General features: G+C 41.2%; 2 protein-coding genes across 2 annotated transcripts; one reads left to right on the top strand and one right to left on the bottom strand.

Annotated features, from left to right (window-relative positions):
• The first annotated feature begins 472 nt into the window (after window positions 1–472).
• LOC138649123 (uncharacterized) lies at window positions 473–2,286 on the top strand. The gene is made up of 3 exons (XM_069739279.1): window positions 473–653; window positions 1,055–1,211; window positions 1,302–2,286. The coding sequence occupies exons 1-3, from the start codon at window positions 473–475 to the stop codon at window positions 2,284–2,286; spliced, it is 1,323 nt and encodes a 440-aa protein (XP_069595380.1).
• A 63-nt stretch (window positions 2,287–2,349) lies between these two features.
• Window positions 2,350–4,198, bottom strand: LOC138649124 (uncharacterized). The gene is made up of 2 exons (XM_069739280.1): window positions 3,780–4,198; window positions 2,350–3,527 (listed from the first exon to the last, which is right to left on the bottom strand). The coding sequence occupies exons 1-2, from the start codon at window positions 4,169–4,171 to the stop codon at window positions 2,627–2,629; spliced, it is 1,293 nt and encodes a 430-aa protein (XP_069595381.1). The 5' UTR covers window positions 4,172–4,198; the 3' UTR covers window positions 2,350–2,626.
• Between the last annotated feature and the right edge of the window lie 21,749 nt (window positions 4,199–25,947).

Raw genomic sequence — 25,947 nt, 5'->3', positions numbered from 1 at the left:
CTAGCCGAAACCGCATGGACCGGGGATTGTCCCACCAAACACCAGCTCTCATTTCCCCGTGGGAGTAAGGCCGCCGTCACACATGCGAGTTTTACGTGCGTAAGAGCGCATAATCTACGTACGTAAAACTCGCTAAACATACGGCACCATGATTCTCAATGGGTCTAGTCCTTTTAGGCGTATATTACGGATCCGTATTATACGTTCCTCTACGGCCGTACAAAATCGCAGCATGCAGCGTTTGTCAGCGTATTGCGCAAAAAAAACGCCATTGCAAGTCTATGGGAGAGCGTATAATACGGAATGCATACGGACCATGCGTGTGCATTGCGAGAAATACGCACCTCACTGGCAGATGTCCTGAACTTTCGAAAGCCATCAATCAGGCAGGTGAGACATGCTAATTAGCTGAAAAAGCCAGACAGTGAACCCGGAAGTCTGCTGCACGCCTCCACGGAGTGAGAGATTCAGCATGGCCCGCATAATTAATGTTGACATGCTGATCATTTTGATCCAGGAGAGGCCAGAAATCTGGGACCAAAGAGACCCCAACTATGCCAACAGGGCAGTAAAACAAGCTGCATGGAGGAGCGTGTGTGGGTCCCTCTTCCCCCAGTATGACCAGCAGCCACGTGCGGCCCAGCGACAAATAAGTAAGTACACCCATGTTTGCAATGTAATGTTCTTGCTAAACAGCAGGCCCTTACTACTTTGAATTGCTAAACCTTAATTTATTAATTCATCCTTAAAGTTATATATATCCAAGCAGTATATACATGGTGCTGGATATGATAAATGGATTTGATTAAGGTTTAGAACAGGTGTTCCCTTAATAACATGGTTTTCCAGTAATTTGTTTTTCTGTGATAGAGGTTAGCTGACTCTGTCCTTGTGGCCTTTCTTCCTAATTTGTATTTTTTTGAGGAAATTCTGGCTTAATGTGAGCCACAAAAGCCTCTTTCTATGCTACATTGCAATCTGTGTACTCCATTACACCTTGTGTGAGCACTCTGCATAATGGTCTAAGCAATGTGTGTATTTTTTGTTGTTTCAGTGGATGATGTTACAACAAGGTGGCGGAGTATCCGGGACCAGTATAGGAGGGAGAGGCAGCAGCGGGAGAGAAGTGGAGCCGGGGCCCCTCCTAAAAAAAAAAAATACATCTACTTTGACCGCCTAACCTTCCTTAACCCCAGCATGGACCTCAGGCCGTAAGTAAAAACATCTCAAAATGGGTTAATTTTTGAATGTTGAGAGATGATTCCAAAAAACATAGTAACTGGTCAAATTTATCTTTGCAGAACTCAGTCTAACCTCACTGACAGGGAGACAGGGTCGGACTCAGAACTGGTCATTGACCCAGTTGGAGAAGGTGAAGAGGTGGCTGGTCCATCTGCTGCTCCCTCCTGCGCAAGACCTACAGCATCTTCATCATCTGCCCACCCAGCTCCAGCTGCTTCTGAAGAAAACCCAGAGGGCCCACAGTTCTCTTCTGCAGCAGCAGCACCTAGCCAGGATGACCCTGGTAATAGCAGCAGCCCAACTGTTGCCCTGGACCGATCCCCACAGGCTGCAGTCAGACCCCAGCGTGCACGACGCAGGAGAGAGCTTCGCCAAAGCAGGCAAAACGTGGATGCTGGGGTCATGAACTATTTGGCCCGGGTTCGAGGGGATGATGGGGAGGAGGGATTCACACGGAGCCTTGCCCAGTATTTACGCTCCATAGAGCGGGAGTTGAGGCTGCGTTTGAGAGGGTGTTTTCAGATCCTTATTGACGCATGCACCCCCCCAAATAACCCATACAATCTGATGCAGATGATTGAACAGTGGCAGATGTCACCTGAAAATATTCTGCGGCCTCCGAGACTACAAGGCCAGCATGCGCACCAAGGATCTGAAGCACCCCCTCCACGTCAGCCAACACCTCCACCCCAACCACCAACTAACCAACAATGGCAACATCAGCACCATATTGCAGGATATCATCAACCATCCCAATATGGCCACTTGTCCGCACCCAGTGCTGGAGGCTGGTCCCAACCTGGGTTTGGACAATATGGTCATTTTGGGTTGGGGTATGATTCCCGCACATATGGGCTGCAACATCAGGGTTATCTCCCAAATCCAGGCCCCACTCATCAAAGTGGCCAGCATCAGAGCAGGCAGAATTTCCCGCAAGCCACTATAACAGCCGCACAGGCTGCTGGACAATTGGGCCTGCAAAGGCCATCTGATGGTGACCCAGACCAATCCACTTCTCCCCTTCCTACGTACCAGGACTTGTAATGTTGGGTACAACTTTTTTTTAATTTGTTTAAGACATTTGGTTTGGTTTGTGCTTAAAAAGCAAGCTGTAATGCTTTTATTTTACTTTGTTGTTTTTTTTTTGTTAAAAAAAAGCTGTTCTTTTTTGTGCACAAAGATTGGTTATGCCAAAACAAACAAAAAAACCAAAAACAAGTTTAAGAAGTAAAATTGCCTTTACTTAACAAAAAACTATGTATGCACTCTGTTCATTCTTCTTAACTCACACACACATGATATGATCAGAACCATATGTCAAAAAATTAAACACAGCAGACATATTTTCAAACTTGATAATGGCAAAATTTAGGTACATAAATAATTACACATGCAAAATTGCATAGTCTTGCCAGGGAGTGGCACCCTGAGGACTCAAAAAATAATTGGTGAACACATCCCGAACTTTTAGGCCAGAAAGGGGACGTCGCCGAGGAGGGACATATGGGGGAGGCCTACTATGATTGGTCATGACGTGATTTTGCAAATTAGTAGACAAACAATCATGTATTCTGGTGAAATTATGTAGAATTACACAGGCTTTGATCACTTCATTGATTGAAGCCTCACTCAGCTGAATTGCAGACTGAAGAACACGCCATTTGGCTACAAGAATCCCAAAGGCGCACTCAACCAGTCTCCGTGCCCTGGTAAGTCTCAAATTAAAAACCCTCCGCCGGTGGTCAAGGTTGCGCCTGGGGTAAGGCCTCATGACGTGCCTCGTCAGTTGGAAGGCCTCATCTCCAACCAAAACAAAAGGCACTGCTTCCGCATTGGAGCCTGGGAGTTGTTGTGGTGGTGGGAGGTTCAACTGGTTGTCACGTAGCCGGCGACCCATTATGGACGAATTGAAGACCCTAGAGTCTCCAGTTCGGCCATAGGCCCCAATGTCTACAATTATAAACCTGTAGTTGCTGTCAGCAACTGCTAACAGAACTACAGAGAAAAACTGCTTATAATTGTAGAATTGGGAACCAGAGTTCGGCGGCTTACGCACCCTGATATGTTTCCCATCCACAGCTCCAATGCAGTTAGGGAAGTCACAAGTATTTTGGAATCCAGTGGCGATTTTGAGCCAATCATCCATTTTTGGCTCTGGCATCACAACTTCGTTAAGTTTCAGCCATATTTGGGAACAGGTTGTCCTAACAATGACTGAAATGGTAGAACGCCCAATGAGAAACTCCAGGTGTAGACCCGCATAGGACAAGCCTGTGGCCAGGAAGCTGAAAAACAAGGAAAACAAAATAAAGGAACATGAGGAATATGAAAACAGGACGAAACACAAGTGTCTAGTAAATTTTCTCTGTGATTATTGAGTAAGCAAAAAGGGACATTTCACAGTATTACTATAATCAAATATTAAACACATTTTTAGAAATGTGCTTGTGGCCTCATGTCTAAGTTAAGGAACTGAAACATAGTAGGACAAAACACATTGGCCAACACAACAAAATCTAAAAGGTCTAAATACATACCGTAAGGTTAGGAGCAGACGCTCCTCAGCAGAGATGGCTTTTCTCATCCAGGTGTCCTGATAGGTGAGTCCAGGACGTAAGATCTCCAGCAACATGTCAAAAGTCCTGATGGACATGCGAGTATACAGGAAAAATTTGTCTGGATGGGCCCTCAAAGATGAATAGAGTCTCTGGAAATGTCCTTTACTCGGGCGTTGGGTCAATAGAGGATGGACCCACAATCTTTGTCTCCTCCTTCGCGGATCTGCATTGACCGTATATGGCTGGCCAAAGCGACGAGACAACACCCAGTGAAGCAACACCCGCTGAGTTGTGCTTAAATACACATGGTCAGACATGTTTGGGAGCTCCAAGTACCACAGCCAAAATATGCTTGAGAACATATAGGGCATATGGGAGGGGTACACCTGTTGTCGAGGGCTTAAATATTGTTGTTAATGATGGTTTAAATGATTTGCCGGCCAGAAAACCGTTAAATGTCCATTTTGGAATGGTGCGTGGTAAAAACGCCATACGGATCACATACGGATTACACACGGACCAGTACATGCGCAAAATACGCGACCACACCTAGGCGACGCAAGAACTACGGAGAGAGATTACGGAGACATTTTGGCGTATCACGCGCGTATTACGGACGTAGAAAACGTACCGTAATGTCTTACGCCAAGTGTGACGCCGGCCTAATACTACTCAGACAACACAGGGTGAGGGTAAAACAGTGCAGCAATAGTTTAATGAACCACAAAATAGGCAAATAACACATAGAACAGTCCCAGCAAAATACCCAAGATGGTGCAAAATTACACAATCTCTCCCTTCTACTGACCCACCAGGATTAGAACAGCTGTGACTTCAGAGTTTTCTTGGCCGACTACCCCACCTGTAGCACGCACAGAGAGGAGGTAATCAAAAGCTTAGGAAGATTACAGTTCATTAGGTATGAGGCCAGTTGACCGGATGGTCACAACCTGGCTTCTCCGAACATCTCCATGGAGCCAGGCGACTCGTCAGTCCCATTCCTGGCTTTCCCAAACGTATTCATGGGGCTCCGGTGACCAGTGAGTGCAAATCCTGACTACCCCAAATGTATCCATGGGTTTCAGGTGATCGATGGGTCCACATCCTGACTACCTCAAACGTTTCCATGGTTCAGTAATGGTCAATGGAGCAAATCTGTACTTTGTCAGCTGGGGCATTGGTCCCCTAAGCTGGCTGATCATGACATTACCGCAGGTCCTGCTAGTACATATGCCGGAATGAGGTCTGCGAGAGGGGATACGGTGAGAGCACCATCCCACCCGCTCTATGGGTGCTCACATAAAACCAGCCCATTGTAACTTTAAGATTAACCCTCTCAGCACTTAGTGTGCTGGAGGCAAAAATAATCTGGTTCTACGTCACTGACTGTAGTATACGCAGTGACACGTATCTCCCTTCATACACTACGCCAGTGACATTGTCACAGTATGTTCACACGGAGTATTTTCTTTTAAGGCTGTCAAAATCGGTGAATTTTCTAGCGGAATCTGCCGCAGGTTGGGGAGTTTTTGGAGGAGTTTTTTTTTTTCATTTCTGGAGCGCTTTGGAAGAGTTTTCTTTTTCCCTGATATATTTTGTGCAGCTTTCCGATTGGAACGTTTCTAGATCGGAGTGGATTCCATCAGGAGTGAACGATATTTTTTTATCCCCCCCAGATGTTTTTTTTTAAAACCCGAAGTGGAAAAAAATGAAAAATATGAACAAAAGAGATGTTCAAAATTTTTTTTTTTTTTTAACAAAGAATGCTCCAAAAAACTCTGTGTGAACAATGCCCACGAATGGAGTCAGAAGGATAAACCGGAGAGGAAACTTAGATGTGAAAGTTCTGACTTTGCACTTTGTTCTCATGGCTCCTGGATACGAGATATTTGCATTGCAGAAAGCTTTGATGATAAAGTAACAATCTTTAATATGGAACCATGGAAACTGCGGCGCGAGCGGCTGCTACATTGTTATCACGTAGAGAGAAGCGAGGGCTGCGCGGAACCAACGAGGCTGCTCCAAAACTGTTCTCTCTGGACAGATACATTGTCCGTCTCCACAATGCCGATCACGGATAACGAGGATACTAAGCATCACTGCGAACAATGGAGGCTGGTGATGCATAAGCATCGTGGTCACGCATGGAAGGATTTATTTACTGCAGATTTTATTTACTGAGTCTCCAATCCAATATGAGACTTAAAGGGAAGGTCTTCTGCCTTTAAAAATAAATGGCGATAATATTATAGAGGGGTCGGCACTTTGTGCAGCAGTTTCCACTTTCACTATTAGGAGTGAGTTCACCTCTCCATATGACACCCAGAAGTCACAATGGTGACTGCACCAGCAGAATAGTGAGTGCAGCTCTGGGGTATAATACAGGATGTAACTCAGGATCAGTAATGTAATGTATGTACACAGTGACTGCACCAGCAGAATAGTGAGTGCAGCTCTGGGGTATAATACAGGATGTAACTCAGGATCAGTAATGTAATGTATGTACACAGTGACTGCACCAGCAGAATAGTGAGTGCAGCTCTGGGGTATAATACAGGATGTAACTCAGGATCAGTAATGTAATGTATGTACACAATGACTGCACCAGCAGAATAGTGAGTGCAGCTCTGGGGTATAATACAGGATGTAACTCAGGATCAGTAATGTAATGTATGTACACAGTGACTGCACCAGCAGAATAGTGAGTGCAGCTCTGGGGTATAATACAGGATGTAACTCAGGATCAGTAATGTAATGTATGTACACAGTGACTGCACCAGCAGAATAGTGAGTGCAGCTCTGGAGTATAATACAGGATGTAACTCAGGATCAGTAATGTAATGTATGTACACAGTGACTGCACCAGCAGAATAGTGAGTGCAGCTCTGGGGTATAATACAGGATGTAACTCAGGATTAGTAATGTGATGTATGTACACAGTGACTGCACCAGCAGAATAGTGAGTGCAGCTCTGGGGTATAATACAGGAGGTAACTCAGGATCAGTAATGTAATGTATGTACACAGTGACTGCACCAGCAGAATAGTGAGTGCAGCTCTGGAGTATAATACAGGATGTAACTCAGGATCAGTAATGTAATGTATGTACACAGTGACTGCACCAGCAGAATAGTGAGTGCAGCTCTGGGGTATAATACAGGATGTAACTCAGGATCAGTAATGTAATGTATGTACACAGTGACTGCACCAGCAGAATAGTGAGTGCAGCTCTGGGGTATAATACAGGAGGTAACTCAGGATCAGTAATGTAATGTATGTACACAGTGACTGCACCAGCAGAATAGTGAGTGCAGCTCTGGAGTATAATACAGGATGTAACTCAGGATCAGTAATGTAATGTATGTACACAGTGACTGTACCAGCAGAATAGTGAGTGCAGCTCTGGGATATAATACAGGATGTAACTCAGGATCAGTAATGTAATGTATGTACACAGTGACTGCACCAGCAGAATAGTGAGTGCAGCTCTGGGGTATAATACAGGATGTAACTCAGGATCAGTAATGTAATGTAATGTATGTACACAGTGACTGCACCAGCAGAATAGTGAGTGCAGCTCTGGGGTATAATACAGGATGTAACTCAGGATCAGTAATGTAATGTATGTACACAGTGACTGCACCAGCAGAATAGTGAGTGCAGCTCTGGAGTATAATACAGGATGTAACTCAGGATCAGTAATGTAATGTATGTACACAATGACTGCACCAGCAGAATAGTGAGTGCAGCTCTGGAGTATAATACAGGATGTAACTCAGGATCAGTAATGTAATGTATGTACACAGTGACTGCACCAGCAGAATAGTGAGTGCAGCTCTGGGGTATAATACAGGATGTAACTCAGGATCAGTAATGTAATGTATGTACACAGTGACTGCACCAGCAGAATAGTGAGTGCAGCTCTGGAGTATAATACAGGATGTAACTCAGGATCAGTAGTGTAATGTATGTACACAGTGACTGCACCAGCAGAATAGTGAGTGCAGCTCTGGGGTATAATACAGGAGGTAACTCAGGATCAGTAATGTAATGTATGTACACAGTGACTGCACCAGCAGAATAGTGAGTGCAGCTCTGGAGTATAATACAGGATGTAACTCAGGATCAGTAATGTAATGTATGTACACAGTGACTTTATGATTAGGCAATTCAGCCAATCAAAACATCCAAAACACGTAATCTTGCAGTGTAAAGCATGGCGGACAGTGGTCTAGGTTTGCCTCAGTAAATCTTCAGGGGGTAGGTGATTTTTGCGGTTCATCCAGGCAGAGAATATGATCATTACGTGGTTGATTCACAATCTGTCTAGGCTTCCTTAAAAATATTTCTATATTTGCATTCTTCTCTTCTTTTGTTTATATTGTTTGTGCGATTAACAGTAATTAAGAGGAAACATTGTGCATTCTCCAATAACTCATACAATTTCCCAGGCATCCAGCTAATATTTAATAACAGCTAATGAGGTTAAATAGTCAATGGAATACAACGGAAAAGAAACATTCATTAAAGTGCAACATAATTGTTGTGAGAACCTTATTTTTCTTTAAATACTGCTTAGTGTTCTCTTTTTCTAGATTATTCGACTTAATTAGCAATCCAAAAGACTTAAAAAACATAGGTTTATAAACATCTAATTAAGTCATTTGTCATGCACCACTTTGTGATTATCCCCTTGTAAAGCAGATGGTTCTGAGCTCCATGGAATGTAATTGGAAATGAATGATAAGGAATGACAGGAATCAGCCCCTGTCCTCTCCTGAAAAAGGGGCCCGTAAAACGACCCCCACAGCGACTCCCCAGATCAGCCACATTAAGGCCTCTTTCACACTTCAGTCTTTTTCTTTTAGTCAAAATCCGTCGTTTTGTGAAAAAAAACGGATCCAGCGAATTTGCCCCCTGGATCCGTCTTTTTCTCATAGACTTGTATTAGCGACGGATTACGATGGATGGCCTCACGTTTCTTCCGTTGTGCGCTGGATCCGTCGGAATTTGTTTGGAGAGGACGGACAACGTAATGTTTTTTGTTAGCGACGGATCCAGCGGCGTCCGTCATTGGCTAGAATTGAAGCCTATGGACGCAGGATCCGTCGCTGTCCGTCAAATGATGGAATCAAGCTACGAATTCCGTTTTTTTTTACACTGAGCATGCTCCAATTGGCCAGACAGCCCCAAATCTATATAAACCTGCCACGTGGCTTCATTCCTCAATGTGCCACCAAGAGGCATACAAGCAAGAAGCCTGCCAGCAACCTGCCTGATGGATGGATGCATTCCATTTCTGCCACTTGCTCTACAACCTCTCAAAGATGGGTGTTAAAACACTCAATATATAGGTTTCCATTATTTTCCAGTAGCCAATCATGTTTGAGAACCTCACATTTGTAGATATGAAAAAACGGATCCATCGAAGAAACGGATGAAAAAATGTATGCGATGGACACAACGGATCTTGTTTTTTGACAGATCCGCTATATGGACCCGTAGAAAAAACAGATCCGTTGTTTCCGTTTTTCACTATTTTTGATCCGTCACTCCGTCTCGATAATGGATTTTGACTGACGCCAGAGGACTGAAGTGTGAAAGAGGCCTAATACATACGTAAGCCAACATTCAGCTGCTAAAGACACCATGTTTATACATAACTAATCCTGAGTTACATCCTGTATTACACTCCAGAGCTGCACTCACTATTCTGCTGGTGCAGTCACTGTGTACATACATTACATTACTGATCCTGAGTTACATCCTGTATTATACCCCAGAGCTGCACTCACTATTCTGCTGGTGCAGTCACTGTGTACATACATTACATTACTGATCCTGAGTTACATCCTGTATTATACCCCAGAGCTGCACTCACTATTCTGCTGGTGCAGTCACTGTGTACATACATTACATTACTGATCCTGAGTTACATCCTGTATTATACTCCAGAGCTGCACTCACTATTCTGCTGGTGCAGTCACTGTGTACATACATTACATTACTGATCCTGAGTTACATCCTGTATTATACTCCAGAGCTGCACTCACTATTCTGCTGGTGCAGTCACTGTGTACATACATTACATTACTGATCCTGAGTTACATCCTGTATTATACTCCAGAGCTGCACTCACTATTCTGCTGGTGCAGTCACTATGTACATACATTACATTACTGATCCTGAGTTACATCCTGTATTATACTCCAGAGCTGCACTCACTATTCTGCTGGTGCAGTCACTATGTACATACATTACATTACTGATCCTGAGTTACATCCTGTATTATACTTCAGAGCTGCACTCACTATTCTGCTGGTGCAGTCACTGTGTACATACATTACATTACTGATCCTGAGTTACCTCCTGTATTATACTCCAGAGCTGCACTCACTATTCTGCTGGTGCAGTCACTATGTACATACATTACATTACTGATCCTGAGTTACATCCTGTATTATACTCCAGAGCTGCACTCACTATTCTGCTGGTGCAGTCACTGTGTACATACATTACATTACTGATCCTGATTTACATCCTGTATTAGACCCCAGAGCTGCACTCAATATTCTGCTGGTGCAGTCACTGTGTACATACATTACATTACTGATCCTGAGTTACATCCAGTATTATACCCCAGAGCTGCACTCACTATTCTGCTGGTGCAGTCACTGTGTACATACATTACATTACTGATCCTGAGTTACATCCTGTATTATACTCCAGAGCTTCACTCACTATTCTGCTGGTGCAGTCACTGTGTACATACATTACTGATCCTGAGTTACATCCTGTATTATACTCCAGAGCTGCACTCACCATTCTGCTGGTGCAGTCACTGTGTACATACATTACATTACTGATCCTGAGTTACATCCTGTATTATACTCCAGAGCTGCACTCACTATTCTGCTGGTGCAGTCACTGTGTACATACATTACATTACTGATCCTGAGTTACATCCTGTATTATACTCCAGAGCTGCACTCACTATTCTGCTGGTGCAGTCACTGTGTACATACATTACATTACTGATCCTGAGTTACATCCTGTATTATACCCCAGAGCTGCACTCACTATTCTGCTGGTGCAGTCACTGTGTACATACATTACATTACTGATCCTGAGTTACATCCTGTATTATACTCCAGAGCTGCACTCACTATTCTGCTGGTGCAGTCACTGTGTACATACATTACATTACTGATCCTGAGTTACATCCTGTATTATACCCCAGAGCTGCACTCACTATTCTGCTGGTGCAGTCACTGTGTACATACATTACATTACTGATCCTGAGTTACATCCTGTATTATACTCCAGGGCTGCACTCACTATTCTGCTGGTGCAGACACTGTGTACATACATTACATTACTGATCCTGAGTTACATCCTGTATTATACTCCAGAGCTGCACTCACTATTCTGCTGGTGCAGTCACTGTGTACATACATTACTGATCCTGAGTTACATCCTGTATTATACTCCAGAGCTGCACTCACTATTTTGCTGGTGCAGTCACTGTGTACATACATTACATTACTGATCCTGAGTTACATCCTGTATTATACTCCAGAGCTGCACTCACTATTCTGCTGGTGCAGTCACTGTGTACATACATTACATTACTGATCCTGAGTTACATCCTGTATTATACCCCAGAGGTGCACTCACTATTCTGCTGGTGCAGTCACTGTGTACATATATTACATTACTGATCCTGAGTTACATCCTGTATTATACTCCAGAGCTGCACTCACTATTCTGCTGGTGCAGTCACTGTGTACATATATTACATTACTGATCCTGAGTTACATCCTGTATTATACCCCAGAGCTGCACTCACTATTCTGCTGGTGCAGTCACTGTGTACATACATTACATTACTGATCCTGAGTTACATCCTGTATTATACTCCAGAGCTGCACTCACTATTCTGCTGGTGCAGTCACTGTGTACATACATTACATTACTGATCCTGAGTTACATCCTGTATTATACCCCAGAGCTGCACTCACTATTCTGCTGGTGCAGTCACTGTGTACATACATTACATTACTGATCCTGAGTTACATCCTGTATTATACCCCAGAGGTGCACTCACTATTCTGCTGGTGCAGTCACTGTGTACATACATTACATTACTGATCCTAAGTTACATCCTGTATTATACTCCAGAGCTGCCCTCACTCTTCTGCTGGTGCAGTCACTGTGTACATACATTACATTACTGATCCTGAGTTACATCCTGTATTATACCCCAGAGCTGCACTCACTATTCTGCTGGTGCAGTCACTGTGTACATACATTACATTACTGATCCTGAGTTACATCATGTATTATACTCCAGAGCTGCACTCACTATTCTGCTGGTGCAGTCACTGTGTACATACATTACATTACTGATCCTGAGTTACATCCTGTATTATACTCCAGAGCTGCACTCACTATTCTGCTGGTGCAGTCACTGTGTACATACATTACATTACTGATCCTGAGTTACATCCTGTATTATACCCCAGAGGTGCACTCACTATTCTGCTGGTGCAGTCACTGTGTACATACATTACATTACTGATCCTGAGTTACATCCTGTATTATACTCCAGAGCTGCACTCACTATTCTGCTGGTGCAGTCACTGTGTACATACATTACATTACTGATCCTGAGTTACATCCTGTATTATACCCCAGAGCTGCACTCACTATTCTGCTGGTGCAGTCACTGTGTACATATATTACATTACTGATCCTGAGTTACATCCTGTATTATAGTCCAGAGCTGCACTCACTATTCTGCTGGTGCAGTCACTGTGTACATACATTACATTACTGATCCTGAGTTACATCCTGTATTATACTCCAGAGCTGCACTCACTATTCTGCTGGTGCAGTCACTGTGTACATACATTACATTACTGATCCTGAGTTACATCCTGTATTATACCCCAGAGCTGCACTCACTATTCTGCTGGTGCAGTCACTGTGTACATACATTACATTACTGATCCTGAGTTACATCCTGTATTATACTCCAGAGCTGCACTCACTATTCTGCTGGTGCAGTCACTGTGTACATACATTACTGATCCTGAGTTACATCCTGTATTATACTCCAGAGCTGCACTCACTAGACTTCTCAATAGCTCTCATTATGTTGAGGTTTCCAAACATTATTTTTATGGGTTTTAACGATATGATTTATAGCTTTAAAAACATGAAACATTTTTTCCAAATACAAAACACAATGAAAATGAAAAGAAACAATGTATGAAAACCCGTCATCATGTGAATATAAAAGGCTGATTAGTGCCACCCTTCCCATTTTATGTGTCTCTCTGTGTTCCGCAGGTTTGCTGGATCCTAAATTTATCCTCAGCTGCTCGCTGCCATTTAGAGATTTGCATCTTCTTTACCTCTATATATAAATGTGGATTGTTTTGTTAAGACGACTTTTGGAATTGTGAATGAGGAAGAATTTACTGAGGAACAGGAGTATTCCACCACGGAACTGGGAGAAAACTAATCAAGTAGATATTAGTGATGATGGAAGGATGTATGGACGGTCGGATGGATGATGGAACTATGATGAATTTCTGCGCACCCTATCTGTATAGGGTAGATTAGGGAGAGTCTACAGTGAGCGGGGAGCCAATGCGCAGGTCTAGGGTGCCAACCTCCGCTGGTAGGAAGGGTCAGCATAGTAACTTATTAGGGTGAAATATTCCCTTCTTTGGTTTTTGTACCAAATAGCAGACCCATGTCATTTTATGGGGTGTTGACCTGAAAAAGTTGTATATGAGTCTCTATTCAGATTTTTTTATATATTGAAATTTATTAAAGGTTATGTCTTATATGATTTGAGCACTATTCGGTGATAGTTGATAAAGTTTTGTGCCTCTACTATTTGACATTCGGTGAAAGGATGGATGAAAGCATGGATGGATGGAAGGATGGATATGACATGGATGTAAGGATGGATATGACATGGATGGAAGGATGGATATGACATGGATGGAAGGATGGATATGACATGGATGGAAGGATGGATATGACATGGATGGAAGGATGGATATGACATGGATGCATGGAAAGAGGGATGGATGGATGGAAGAATGGTTGGATAGACGGATGGAAGGATGGATATGACATGGATGGATGGATATGACATGGATGGATGGGTGGAGGGAAGAATGGATGGAAGGATGGATGGATGGATATAACATGAATGGATGGAAGGATAGTTGGATATGATATGATGGCTGGATGGATGAATGGATGGAATGAATGATAGAACGATGGATGGATATTATATAGCTACTGTAGATGGATGGATATGACATAGATGATGGATAGATATGACATGGATAGATGAATGGATGGATAGTGAATGGAAGGAATGATGGATGGATGGTGGAAGGAAGGAATGATGGATGGTATTGGATGGATGGATGGATGGAAAGATGGATGGATATGACAGATAGATTATGGATAGATGGGTATGACATAGATGAATAGATGGTTATTACATGGATGGATGGAAGGCTGGATGGTGAATGGAAGGATGGATGGTGAATGGAAGGATGGATGATGGAAGGATGGATGGACGAAAGGATGGATGGTGGATGGATGGTGAATGGAAGGATGGATGGTGAATGGAAGGATGGGCGGATGTATGGAAAGATGGATGGTGAATGGATGGATGGTGAATGGATGGATGGAAGGATGGATGGTGATTGGAAAGATGGATGGATGGACAGATGGAAGGATGGATGGTGAATGGAAGGATGGATATATATATGACAGATAGATGGGTGGATGGATAGATGGATATGACATGGATGGATGGATATTACATGGATGGATAGATGAATAGAAGGATGGATGGATGGAAGGATAGATGGATGGATGTTACATGGATTGATGAATGGAAGGAAGGATGGATATTACATGCATGGATGAATGGAAGTGTCACGATTCACACCACGACCGTCACCCCCACGTCACGGATCGGGGTGTCTTTAGGCCAACAGACGGCTATCACATGTGCAGGGGGCTTATCTTAGTTATCCCTCCACTGCTACAAGGTGATGAAAAAACACACACAAGTTTATGGACCTCTTAGTTTACAGCAGGAGCTTATTCTAGTTATCCCACTGCTCTTCAATATACCACGAACTGCAGGGATTTATGTATATCCCGCTTTACAGTTTTGCTTGAACTTGCAGCTCTCTGGCGCCCGCCTTACCCTCAGGTCAGATTAGGTACTGCACCTAGGGCAATCAGTCGCCAAAAAGGCTGCCTGCTATGTACTGGCTATTGGGCACACTGCAGCGAGGTGATAACTACTCCCACTCAGGCAGGAACAATAATTATCAACGCCGCCGTTGCTACAACAAATCCCAAATACCCAGAACACGGTATACTGCCACCAGCTTCGATTAAACGGGTCCGAAGCTAACCCAAAACAGTAGCGTAATTCCCTTCAGAAGACGTAGGGTACGTTTTAGAGCAGGAAGAACGAAAACTAGTAATTTATATATTTTACTCCGAAAGAAGGCAGTGTTTGTAAAAAGGCATAGAAAGATGTTACTATATGAGGCAATTGAAATATGTACAAAGGAATTATAAAATAAAGGGATTAAATGAGAAAAGGTAAAACTCACATGTTCTCAGGTCATTTCAGGCAAAACCATGCTGATAGGCAGTGCTCCCAAATATCCCAATGCATAGTACAGCTCCTCAGGCAAAAAACTCAGACTAAGACTCTGAAGGCTGGGTAAAGTTGAGTCACTTAAATAACCACAACCTCGTGACATCACTAACAGGGCTGGTTTCCTCAGACCCTCCTATCTCTTCAGTTTTACTAAATTTCACACAAGTTTGTCTAATGCCTGTATCTCCACTACAGAACATGTCAGAATCATAACACACCCAGCGTTCATCTTATATTAACATTGGCGTTCTAATGAGACCAAATTTGTGCTTGATGGGATGCATAGTTCCAGAGAAATCCATACTCTGTCCCTGTTAGAACTAGAAGCCCGCGCTTACCGTGGCTAATAGATCCGTCGATGGAGATTCACAATTTATCCTTATTATTTTTCTAGCCCAAATCGGTGGCCCAATATCTTACTATAACCGAACAAAGAACCGCATGTCTTTGAGAAGGATAATCAGACCAGTTTCAGCTGGAGGGAGCTTTGGGCCACTACAAGCGCAATAAACCTTCCTGGGCTTGGGGGCAGGGCAGAGCATTGAGAAGAATAGCTGCACACACACATAGAAACAAAGAGAGACAGAGAGAGAAGGGTTTTTTTTTAGCCCGCAGCATGGGTCTAACATGCAAGCTACAAAATCATATCACATTTCATACAATATCGTGACAGGAAGGATGGATGGATATTACATGGATGGATGAATGGAAGGATGGATGGATATTACATGGATGGATGGAAGGATGGATGGAAGGATGGATATTACATGGATGGATGGATATTACATGGATGAATGAATGGATGGATGGATGGATATTACATGGATGGATGAATGGATGGATGGATGAATATTACATGGATGGATGGATGGAAGGATGGATGGATATTACATAGAAGGATGGATGTGTATTGTGTGACTATACGAGGTCTCTGGAGGGCATTACCCTCTGCAGTGACGCGTCCCTATAGCCCCATGCCCCTCATTAGCGCTTATTATGGTAATTACTGAGGCTTCTTCTTTTTTTCTCTCTGCCTCTCTTTCATGGTGCGGCGGTGGCGGTGTTTGGAGGGCTGTCACCAGCAGCTCTCCAAGATAAAGTGCCGGCAATGTGTTTATTTACTAATGTGCAGTGGGTAAAAGTGCCGGCCTGAAGATCTCAAGGCAGCAGGTGAGGAACCCGCTGAGACGTGGCATAATATTCTCTGCTTATGGCTACAACTCGTCACCTTGGTATCTGGCTCCATATCTAGCCATCCGATGGGCTCTAGGATCAGGTTCGGATTACCAGTCCATAAATTAATGTATGACCCCCTGATAAGACCACATAGAGCTGAGGGGGCTGAACGGTGAAGAATACTTATATTTCAATTTCTCTTCATACAAATTTGATACGTTCTTATATAACTACATATTGTTCATGTAATATATTTTCACAGCTGCTCGTCTCATGCAACTTCACTGGAGCTGGAAAGGAAGGAATGGAGGGAGGGAGGAAGGAAAGGAATTAAGGAGGGAAAGGAAGGGAAGCAAGGAAGGAAGGAAGGAGGGAAAGGAATGAAAGAGAAAGGAATGAATGAATGGAGGGAGGAAGGAAAGGAAGGAGGGAAAGAAAGGAGGGAAAGGAAGGAAGGAGGGAAAGGAAGGAAGGGAAGAAAGGAGGGAAAGGAAGGAAGGAGGGGAAGGAAAGAAGGAAGGAGGGAAAGGAATGAAAGAGAAAGGAATGAATGGAGGAAGGAAAGGAAGGAGGCAAAGGAAGGAAGAAGGAAGGAAAGAAAGGAAGGAGGGAAAGGAAGGAAGGGAAGAAAAGAAGGAGGGAAAGAAAGCAAAGAAGGAGGGTAAGGAAGGAGGAGAAGGAAGGAAGGAAGGAAAGAAAGGAGGGAAAGGAAGGAAGGAGGGGAAGGAAGGAGGGAAAGGAAGGAAGGGAAGAAAAGAAGGAGGGAAAGGAAGCAAAGAAGGATGGTAAGGAAGGAAGGAGAGAAAGGAAGGAGGAGAAGGAAGGAAAGAAAGGAGGGAAAGGAAGGAAAGAGAGAAAGGAATGACTGGAGGGAGGAAGGAAAGGAAGGAGGGAAAGGAAGGAAGGATGGAGGGGAAGGAAAGAAGGAAGGAAGGGAAGAAAAGAAGGAGGGGAAGGAAGGAAGAAAGGAAGGAAGGAGGGAAAGGAAGGAAGGAAAGGAGAAAAAGGATTAAGGAGGGAAAGGAAGTAAGGAGGGAAAGGGAGGAAGGGAAGAAAGGAAGGTGAGGGAGGAAGGGAAGGGAGGGAAAGAAGAAAAGGATGAAGGGAAGGCAAGGAAGAAGGGAAGGGAGGGGAAGGAAGAAGGAAATGAAAAAGGGAAGGGAAAGAAGGTAAGGGAACAAAAAATGGAAGGGAAGGAAGAGGGGAAGGGAAGGAGGAAGGGAAGGGGAAGGAAGAAGGGAATGGAAGGAAGTAGGTAAGATAAGGAAGAAGAGAAGGAAGAAGGTAAGGGAGGAAGAAGGGAAGCAAAACCATGAGACGATGGATAGATAATAGATAGATGCAGACACATATAACATAATCAACGCCCAACATAAAAAAAGGCTTTTTTTAAATTCAGAATTGGTCATCTCACGCACAGATCTGTAGGTTCTACTTTTTGACACTAAAGAAGTTACTTATCATTTGCATCCATCTTCCTAAATAGAAACCTTGAATGAGAAAGATTTATTTTGTGCATGTCACTTTAAAGGGAAAAAAAATTAAAAAGATGTAAAGTGAAGGCCCCAATCGGCATATTAATTTATTGATGTATGAGCCCCATCACGATTATGCGGTATGCCAGCACCCCTCCCCCACTGCTACCGCTATAGACAGAAGGACTATGGAAACAGATGATGTGTCGTTCTCTTCTGCTTAATTTAGAAAGTACAGTACCTGCCTTACTCTATGCCCTAAAATACTAAAATATACCCATCAAATCAGAGGTCGCCGGATCAGCCGGTAATATATGGATGGTCCTGACTTTTGAGCCAATGAAAAGTCTTTTACACATAAAAGAGAATCACTTTGCTAAATTAAAAGTGAACCTTCTCCGAGGAGTGTAGTTTAATTTCCTGAATTTGCCTGAAAGGGCCGATGTTTTATTGCCCGAGGTCCCTGGGACTAAAGGTGTATATTCCATTAGCGGAAACACAGCTCTCAAACGTCTCCTGCAAAAATAGATTTCCTTTCTACGAGACGATGAGTCCATCTCATCTTTGTCCTTTCATCAGCTCCTAGAATTCATTACAGCAGAGAATATATTGTAATCCTGAAAATCAGTGAATAAGGGAATTTGGTTAATGATGGTAACCGGGGTGCTGAATAAGAAGAATAAAAAAAAGGAAAACTCCACCGTAAAAAGGACATTTTACTGTGCTGTTGTGCAAAAATAGAAAATAAATAAAAGTTTTTTTATTTGTTTGTCTAACTTTACAAGTACTCCAAACTATCTGTATCCCCTCGACAATAGTGCATCCCCTCGCCATCTCCTGCCCGCACAGCAGAGAATGCAGGTTGCCAGGTGGACAAATTGAGGTGGAAGCACTAGAGGCAGCTGAGCCACAAGTGCGGATTGCACAGAAACAGCAGAGATGCATAGGCAAACTGGTATTTTGTGAACAGCGGAGATTTGTAGGTGATTTGTAACTTGCTAGCAGAAGTGCAGTTATACACAGTAATAGCAGAGGTCTATGGGCAAACTGGCATCTTGTGATGTTATAATTGCACAAGAAACCAGTTTGCCTATGCAGTTCTGCTATTCCGGTGTAAACCTGCACTTCTGCTAGGAAGTTACAAATTACCTATACATCTCTGATGTTCTTTTGTTATCAGTTTGCCTATACACATCTGCTATTGCTATGTATAACTTCAGTTATTATTATTATTATTTATCACCATTAATTCCATGGTGCTGTACATGAAAAAGGGGTTACATACAAAGTTAAAGATATCGTTTACAGTAATCAAATTTACGATGACAGACTGGTACAGAGGGGAGAGGACCCTGCCCTTGCGGACTTATATTCTACCTGCATTTCTGCTAGCAAGTTACAAATTACCTATACATCTCTGCTGTTCTTCTGTGTAACTGCACAGGATATCAGTTTGCCTATACACATCTGCTATTCCTGCGTATAACCTCATTTCTGCTAGCAAGTTACTAATTAGCTATAAATCTTTGCGGTTCTCGTGTGTAATTGCACAAGATACCAGTTTGCCTATACACCTGTGCTATTTCTGTGTATAACTGCCCTTCTGCTAGCAAGTTACAAATTTCCTACACATCTCTGCTGTTCTTTTGTGTCATTTATTCATAGCTGCAATTCCTAGATATAAAAGCACTGTCACTGCTTGGATGCAGTACTACGACCATGGTCGTAGGACCTTGAGCACTGTCAGCCCCTGGATACAGGACTGTGACCATGATCATAGGACCTTGAGCACTGTCAGCCCCTGGATACAGGACTGTGACCATGATCATAGGACCTTGAGCACTGTCAGTCCCTTGATGCAAGACTATAACCATGGTCATAGGACTTTGAGCAGTGTCAGTCCCTGGATGCAGGACTACGACCATGGTCAAAGGACTTTGAGCACTGTCACTCCCTGGATGCAGGACTATGATTATGGTCGTAGGACCTTGAGCACTGTCACTCCCTGGATGCAGGACTACGACCATGGTCATAGGACTTTGAGCACTGTCACTCCCTGGATGCAGGACTACAACCATGGTCATAGGACCTTGAGCATTGTCACTCCCTGGATGCAGGACTACGATTATGGTTGTAGGACCTTGAGCACTGTCAGTCCCTGAAGCATATTTTGCAATGCAGAAGGCGATGGAGAGGAAAATGACTGCTTCTAACAGCTTCTGACATCCTTCCAGCTCAACATCTAGAGTGACAAAGAGTAACATATGTACCCAACCCAATACAAGAGTCACATCAAGGACATCTAGCAGTAAACGGCCCACTAGGAGCCATTATTGAGGTTGCCCACCACCCATCAAGGGCTTAATGATGGGTGACTGGGTTGCAGCATAGCCCCCCGGCATCCAGCGCTGGATGAGAGGTTGTAACCTGCATAACAAGTGTGTGATCTTCACGTCTATAAATAATGCAATTTGTAAAAGTATAGAAAAGTTTCCAGCAGCTCCGGTGTAAACAGCTGGCGGAGGCCTCCAGTCATACACAGCCTGACAACTCCTCAACCTGCGCTCACTACTTAATGAGGCTTCTGCCGTATGTTGCCGGCACGCAGCGTGGTGAGACCTTTCCCTCAGGTGCTCGATGTGTTCCAGATCTGCGTGATGTTTCCTGAGACTTCTCTCATCAACAACAAGTAAAGGTAAAAGTAGAATAAGTACAAAGTATTACAGGATAGCAATTATAGATCCTCGTATGGAAGACTCCCCTGACCTATATTGTGTGGAGACAGAGGTGGCCATAATCAAGACCGCCAAACTGTCAGTCACCGAGACCCTACTGCCCTCTGCGGGGACAGAAATAGCGCCATTATATATAACCTAAGAGAGCAAGCAAAGTGACAACTAATGTAAGCACAAAGCTCTACAAACAACACGCCTTAGGTTCTAGGTCCTAACTACAATAATATTGCCTCATTATGCAAAAAATATAATTACTATAATATCATTGCTCCTTATATACAAGTATATAACTGCTGTAATACTGCTCCTATGTACAAGAATATAACTACTATAATACTGCCCCTATGTACAAGAATATAACTACTATAATACTGCCCCTATGTACAAGAATATAACTACTATAATACTGCTCCTATGTACAAGAATATAACTACTATAATACTGCTCCTATGTACAAGAATATAACTACTATAATACTGCTCCTATGTACAAGAATATAACTACTATAATACTGCTCCTATGTACAAGAATATAACTACTATAATACTGCTCCTATGTACAAGAATATAACTACTATAATACTGCCCTTATGTACAAGAATATAACTACTATAATACTGCTCCTATGTACAAGAATATAACTACTATAATACTGCTCCATATGTACAAGAATATAACTACTATAATACTGCCCCTATATACAAGAATATAACTACTATAATACTGCTCCTATGTACAAGAATATAACTACTATAATACTGCCCCCTATGTACAAGAATATAACTACTATAATACTGCCCCTATATACAAGAATATAACTACTATAATACTGCTCCTATGTACAAGAATATAACTACTATAATACTGCCCCTATGTACAAGAATATAACTACTATAATACTGCCCCTATGTACAAGAATATAACTACTATAATACTGCCCCTATATACAAGAATATAACTACTATAATACTGCTCCTATGTACAAGAATATAACTACTATAATACTGCCCCCTATGTACAAGAATATAACTACTATAATGCTGCCACTATGTACAAGAATATAACTACTATAATACTGCTCCCTATGTACAAGAATATAACTGCTATAATACTGCCCCCTATGTACAAGAATATAACTGCTATAATACTGCCCCTATGTACAAGAATATAACTACTATAATACTGCTCCTATGTACAAGAATATAACTACTATAATACTGCCCCCTATGTACAAGAATATAACTACTATAATACTGCCCCTATGTACAAGAATATAACTACTATAATACTGCCCCTATGTACAAGAATATAACTACTATAATACTGCCCCTTATGTACAAGAATATAACTACTATAATACTGCTCCTATGTACAAGAATATAACTACTACTAGATTGTGGCCCGATTGTAACGCATCGGGTATTCTAGAATATGCATGTCCCCGTAGTATATGGACAATGATGATTCCAGAATTCGCGGCAGACTGTGCCCGTCGCTGATTGGTCGATGCAACCTTTATGACATCATTGTCGCCATGGCAACCATTATGACATCTACATCGATACTGTGCCCGTCGCTGATTGGTCGAGGCGAATTCGCGGCAGACTGTGCCCGTCGCTGATTGGTCGAGGCCTGACGCGTGATTTCCAGGACAGACAGACAGACAGACAGACGGAAAAACCCTAAGACAATTATATATATAGATAATACTGCTCCTATGTACAAGAATATAACTACTATAATACGGCTCCTATGTACAAGAATATAACTACTATAATACTGCTCCTATGTACAAGAATATAACTACTATAATACTGCTCCTATGTACAAGAATATAACTACTATAATACTGCTCCTATCTACAAGAATATAACTACTATAATACTGCCCCTATGTACAAGAATATAACTACTATAATACTGCCCCTATGTATAAGAATATAACTACTATAATACTGCCCCTATGTACAAGAATATAACTACTATAATACTGCCCCTATGTACAAGAATATAACTACTATAATACTGCTCCTATGTACAAGAATATATCTACTATAATACTGCTCCTATGTACAAGAATATAACTACTATAATACTGCCCCTATGTACAAGAATATAACTACTATAATACTGCCCCTATGTACAAGAATATAACTACTATAATACTGCCCCTATGTACAAGAATATAACTACTATAATACTGCCCCTATGTACAAGAATATAACTACTATAATACTGCTCCTATGTACAAGAATATATCTACTATAATACTGCTCCTATGTACAAGAATATAACTACTATAATACTGCTCCTATGTACAAGAATATAACTACTATAATACTGCCTCTATGTAGTACAAGAATATAACTACTATAATACTGCCCCTATGTACAAGAACATAACTACTATAATACTGCTCCTATGTACAAGAATATAATTACTATAATACTGCCCCTATGTACAAGAATATAACTACTATAATACTGCCCCTATGTACAATAATATAACTACTATAATGCTGCTCCTATGTACAAGAATATAACTACTATAATACTGCTCCTATGTACAATAATATAACTGCTATAATACTGCTCCTATGTACAAGAATATAACTACTATAATACTGCTCCTATGTACAAGAATATAACTAGTATAATACTGCTCCTATGTACAAGAATATAACTACTATAATACTGCTCCTATGTACAAGAATATAACTACTATAATACTGCCCCTACGTACAAGAATATAACTACTATAATACTGCCCCTATGTACAAGAATATAACTACTATAATACTGCTCCTATGTACAAGAATATAACTAGTATAATACTGCTCCTATGTACAAGAATATAACTACTATAATACTGCTCCTATGTACAAGAATATAACTACTATAATACTGCCCCTACGTACAAGAATATAACTACTATAATACTGCCCCTATGTACAAGAATATAACTACTATAATGCTGCCACTATGTACAAGAATATAACTACTATAATACTGCCCCTATGTACAATAATATAACTACTATAATGCTGCTCCTATGTACAAGAATATAACTACTATAATACTGCTCCTATGTACAAGAATATAACTACTATAATACAGCCCCTATGTACAAGAATATAACTACTATAATACTGCTCCTATGTACAAGAATATAACTACTATAATACAGCCCTCTATATACAAGAATATAACTACTATAATGCTGCTCCTATGTACAAGAATATAACTACTATAATACTGCCCCTATGTACAAGAATATAACTACTATAATACAGCCCTCTATGTACAAGAATATAACTACTATAATGCTGCTTCTATGTACAAGAATATAACTACTATAATACTGCTCCTATGTACAAGAATATAACTACTATAATACAGCCCTCTATGTACAAGAATATAACTACTATAGTGCTGCTCCTATGTACAAGAATATAACTAGTATAATACTGCCCCTATGTACAAGAATATAACTACTATAATACTGCCCCCTATATACAAGAATATAAGTACTATAATACTGCTCCTATGTACAAGAATATAACTACTATAATACTGCCCCCTATGTACAAGAATATAACTACTATAATACTGCTCCTATGTACAAGAATATAACTACTATAATACTGCTCCTATATACAAGAATATAACTACTATAATACTGCCCCCTATGTACAAGAATATAACTACTATAATACTGCCCCTATGTACAAGAATATAACTACTATAATACTGCTCCTATGTACAAGAATATAACTACTATAATACTGCTCCTATATACAAGAATATAACTACTATAATACTGCTCCTATGTACAAGAATATAACTACTATAATACTGCCCTTATGTACAAGAATATAACTACTATAATACTGCTCCTATGTACTACAATATAACTGCTATAATACTGCTCCTATGTACTACAATATAACTGCTATAATACTGCTCCTATGTACAAGAATATAACTACTATAATACTGCTCCTATGTACAAGAATATAACTACTATAATACAGCCCTCTATGTACAAGAATATAACTACTATAGTGCTGCTCCTATGTACAAGAATATAACTAGTATAATACTGCCCCTATGTACAAGAATATAACTACTATAATACTGCCCCCTATATACAAGAATATAACTACTATAATACTGCTCCTATGTACAAGAATATAACTACTATAATACTGCTCCTATGTACAAGAATATAACTACTATAATACTGCTCCTATATACAAGAATATAACTACTATAATACTGCCCCCTATGTACAAGAATATAACTACTATAATACTGCCCCTATGTACAAGAATATAACTACTATAATACTGCTCCTATGTACAAGAATATAACTACTATAATACTGCCCCTATGTACTACAATATAACTGCTATAATACTGCTCCTATGTACTACAATATAACTGCTATAATACTGCCCCCTATGTACAAGAATATAACTACTATAGTGCTGCTCCTATGTACAAGAATATAACTAGTATAATACTGCCCCTATGTACAAGAATATAACTACTATAATACTGCCCCCTATATACAAGAATATAACTACTATAATACTGCTCTTATGTACAAGAATATAACTGCTATAATACTGCCCCTATGTACAAGAATATAACTACTATAATACTGCTCTTATGTACAAGAATATAACTGCTATAATACTGCCCCTATGTACTAGAATATAACTACTATAATACTGTTTCTATGTACAAGAATATAACTACTATAATACTGCCCCTATGTACAAGAATATAACTACTATAATACTGCTCCTATGTACAAGAATATAACTACTATAATACTGCTCCTATGTTCAAGAATATAACTACTATAATACTGCTCCCTATGTACCAGAATATAACTACTATAATACTGCTCCTATGTACAAGAATATAACTACTATAATACTGCCCCTATGTACAAGAATATAACTACTATAATACTGCTCCTATGTACAAGAATATAACTGCTATAATACTGCCCCTATGTACAAGAATATAACTACTA

Source organism: Ranitomeya imitator, chromosome 9 (genome assembly GCF_032444005.1).
Source record: "Ranitomeya imitator isolate aRanImi1 chromosome 9, aRanImi1.pri, whole genome shotgun sequence".
Classification (NCBI taxonomy): Eukaryota; Metazoa; Chordata; class Amphibia; order Anura; family Dendrobatidae; genus Ranitomeya; species Ranitomeya imitator.
The sequence above is the reverse complement of the archived record's forward strand: the minus strand, read 5'-3'. Positions and strand labels throughout refer to the sequence as shown.

What these genes read in the sequence shown, in the direction of transcription:
- LOC138649123 (XM_069739279.1), top strand. Translation starts at nt 473, where the DNA reads ATGGCCCGCATAATTAATGTTGACATGCTGATCATTTTGATCCAGGAG. An exon ending in TGCGGCCCAGCGACAAATAA is followed by an intron (nt 654 to 1,054) that starts GTAAGTACACCC and finishes TTGTTGTTTCAG; the next exon opens with TGGATGATGTTACAACAAGG. An exon ending in CCCAGCATGGACCTCAGGCC is followed by an intron (nt 1,212 to 1,301) that starts GTAAGTAAAAAC and finishes TTATCTTTGCAG; the next exon opens with AACTCAGTCTAACCTCACTG.
- LOC138649124 (XM_069739280.1), bottom strand. Translation starts at nt 4,171, where the DNA reads ATGCCCTATATGTTCTCAAGCATATTTTGGCTGTGGTACTTGGAGCTC. An exon ending in CGTCTGCTCCTAACCTTACG is followed by an intron (nt 3,528 to 3,779) that starts GTATGTATTTAG and finishes CTTGTTTTTCAG; the next exon opens with CTTCCTGGCCACAGGCTTGT.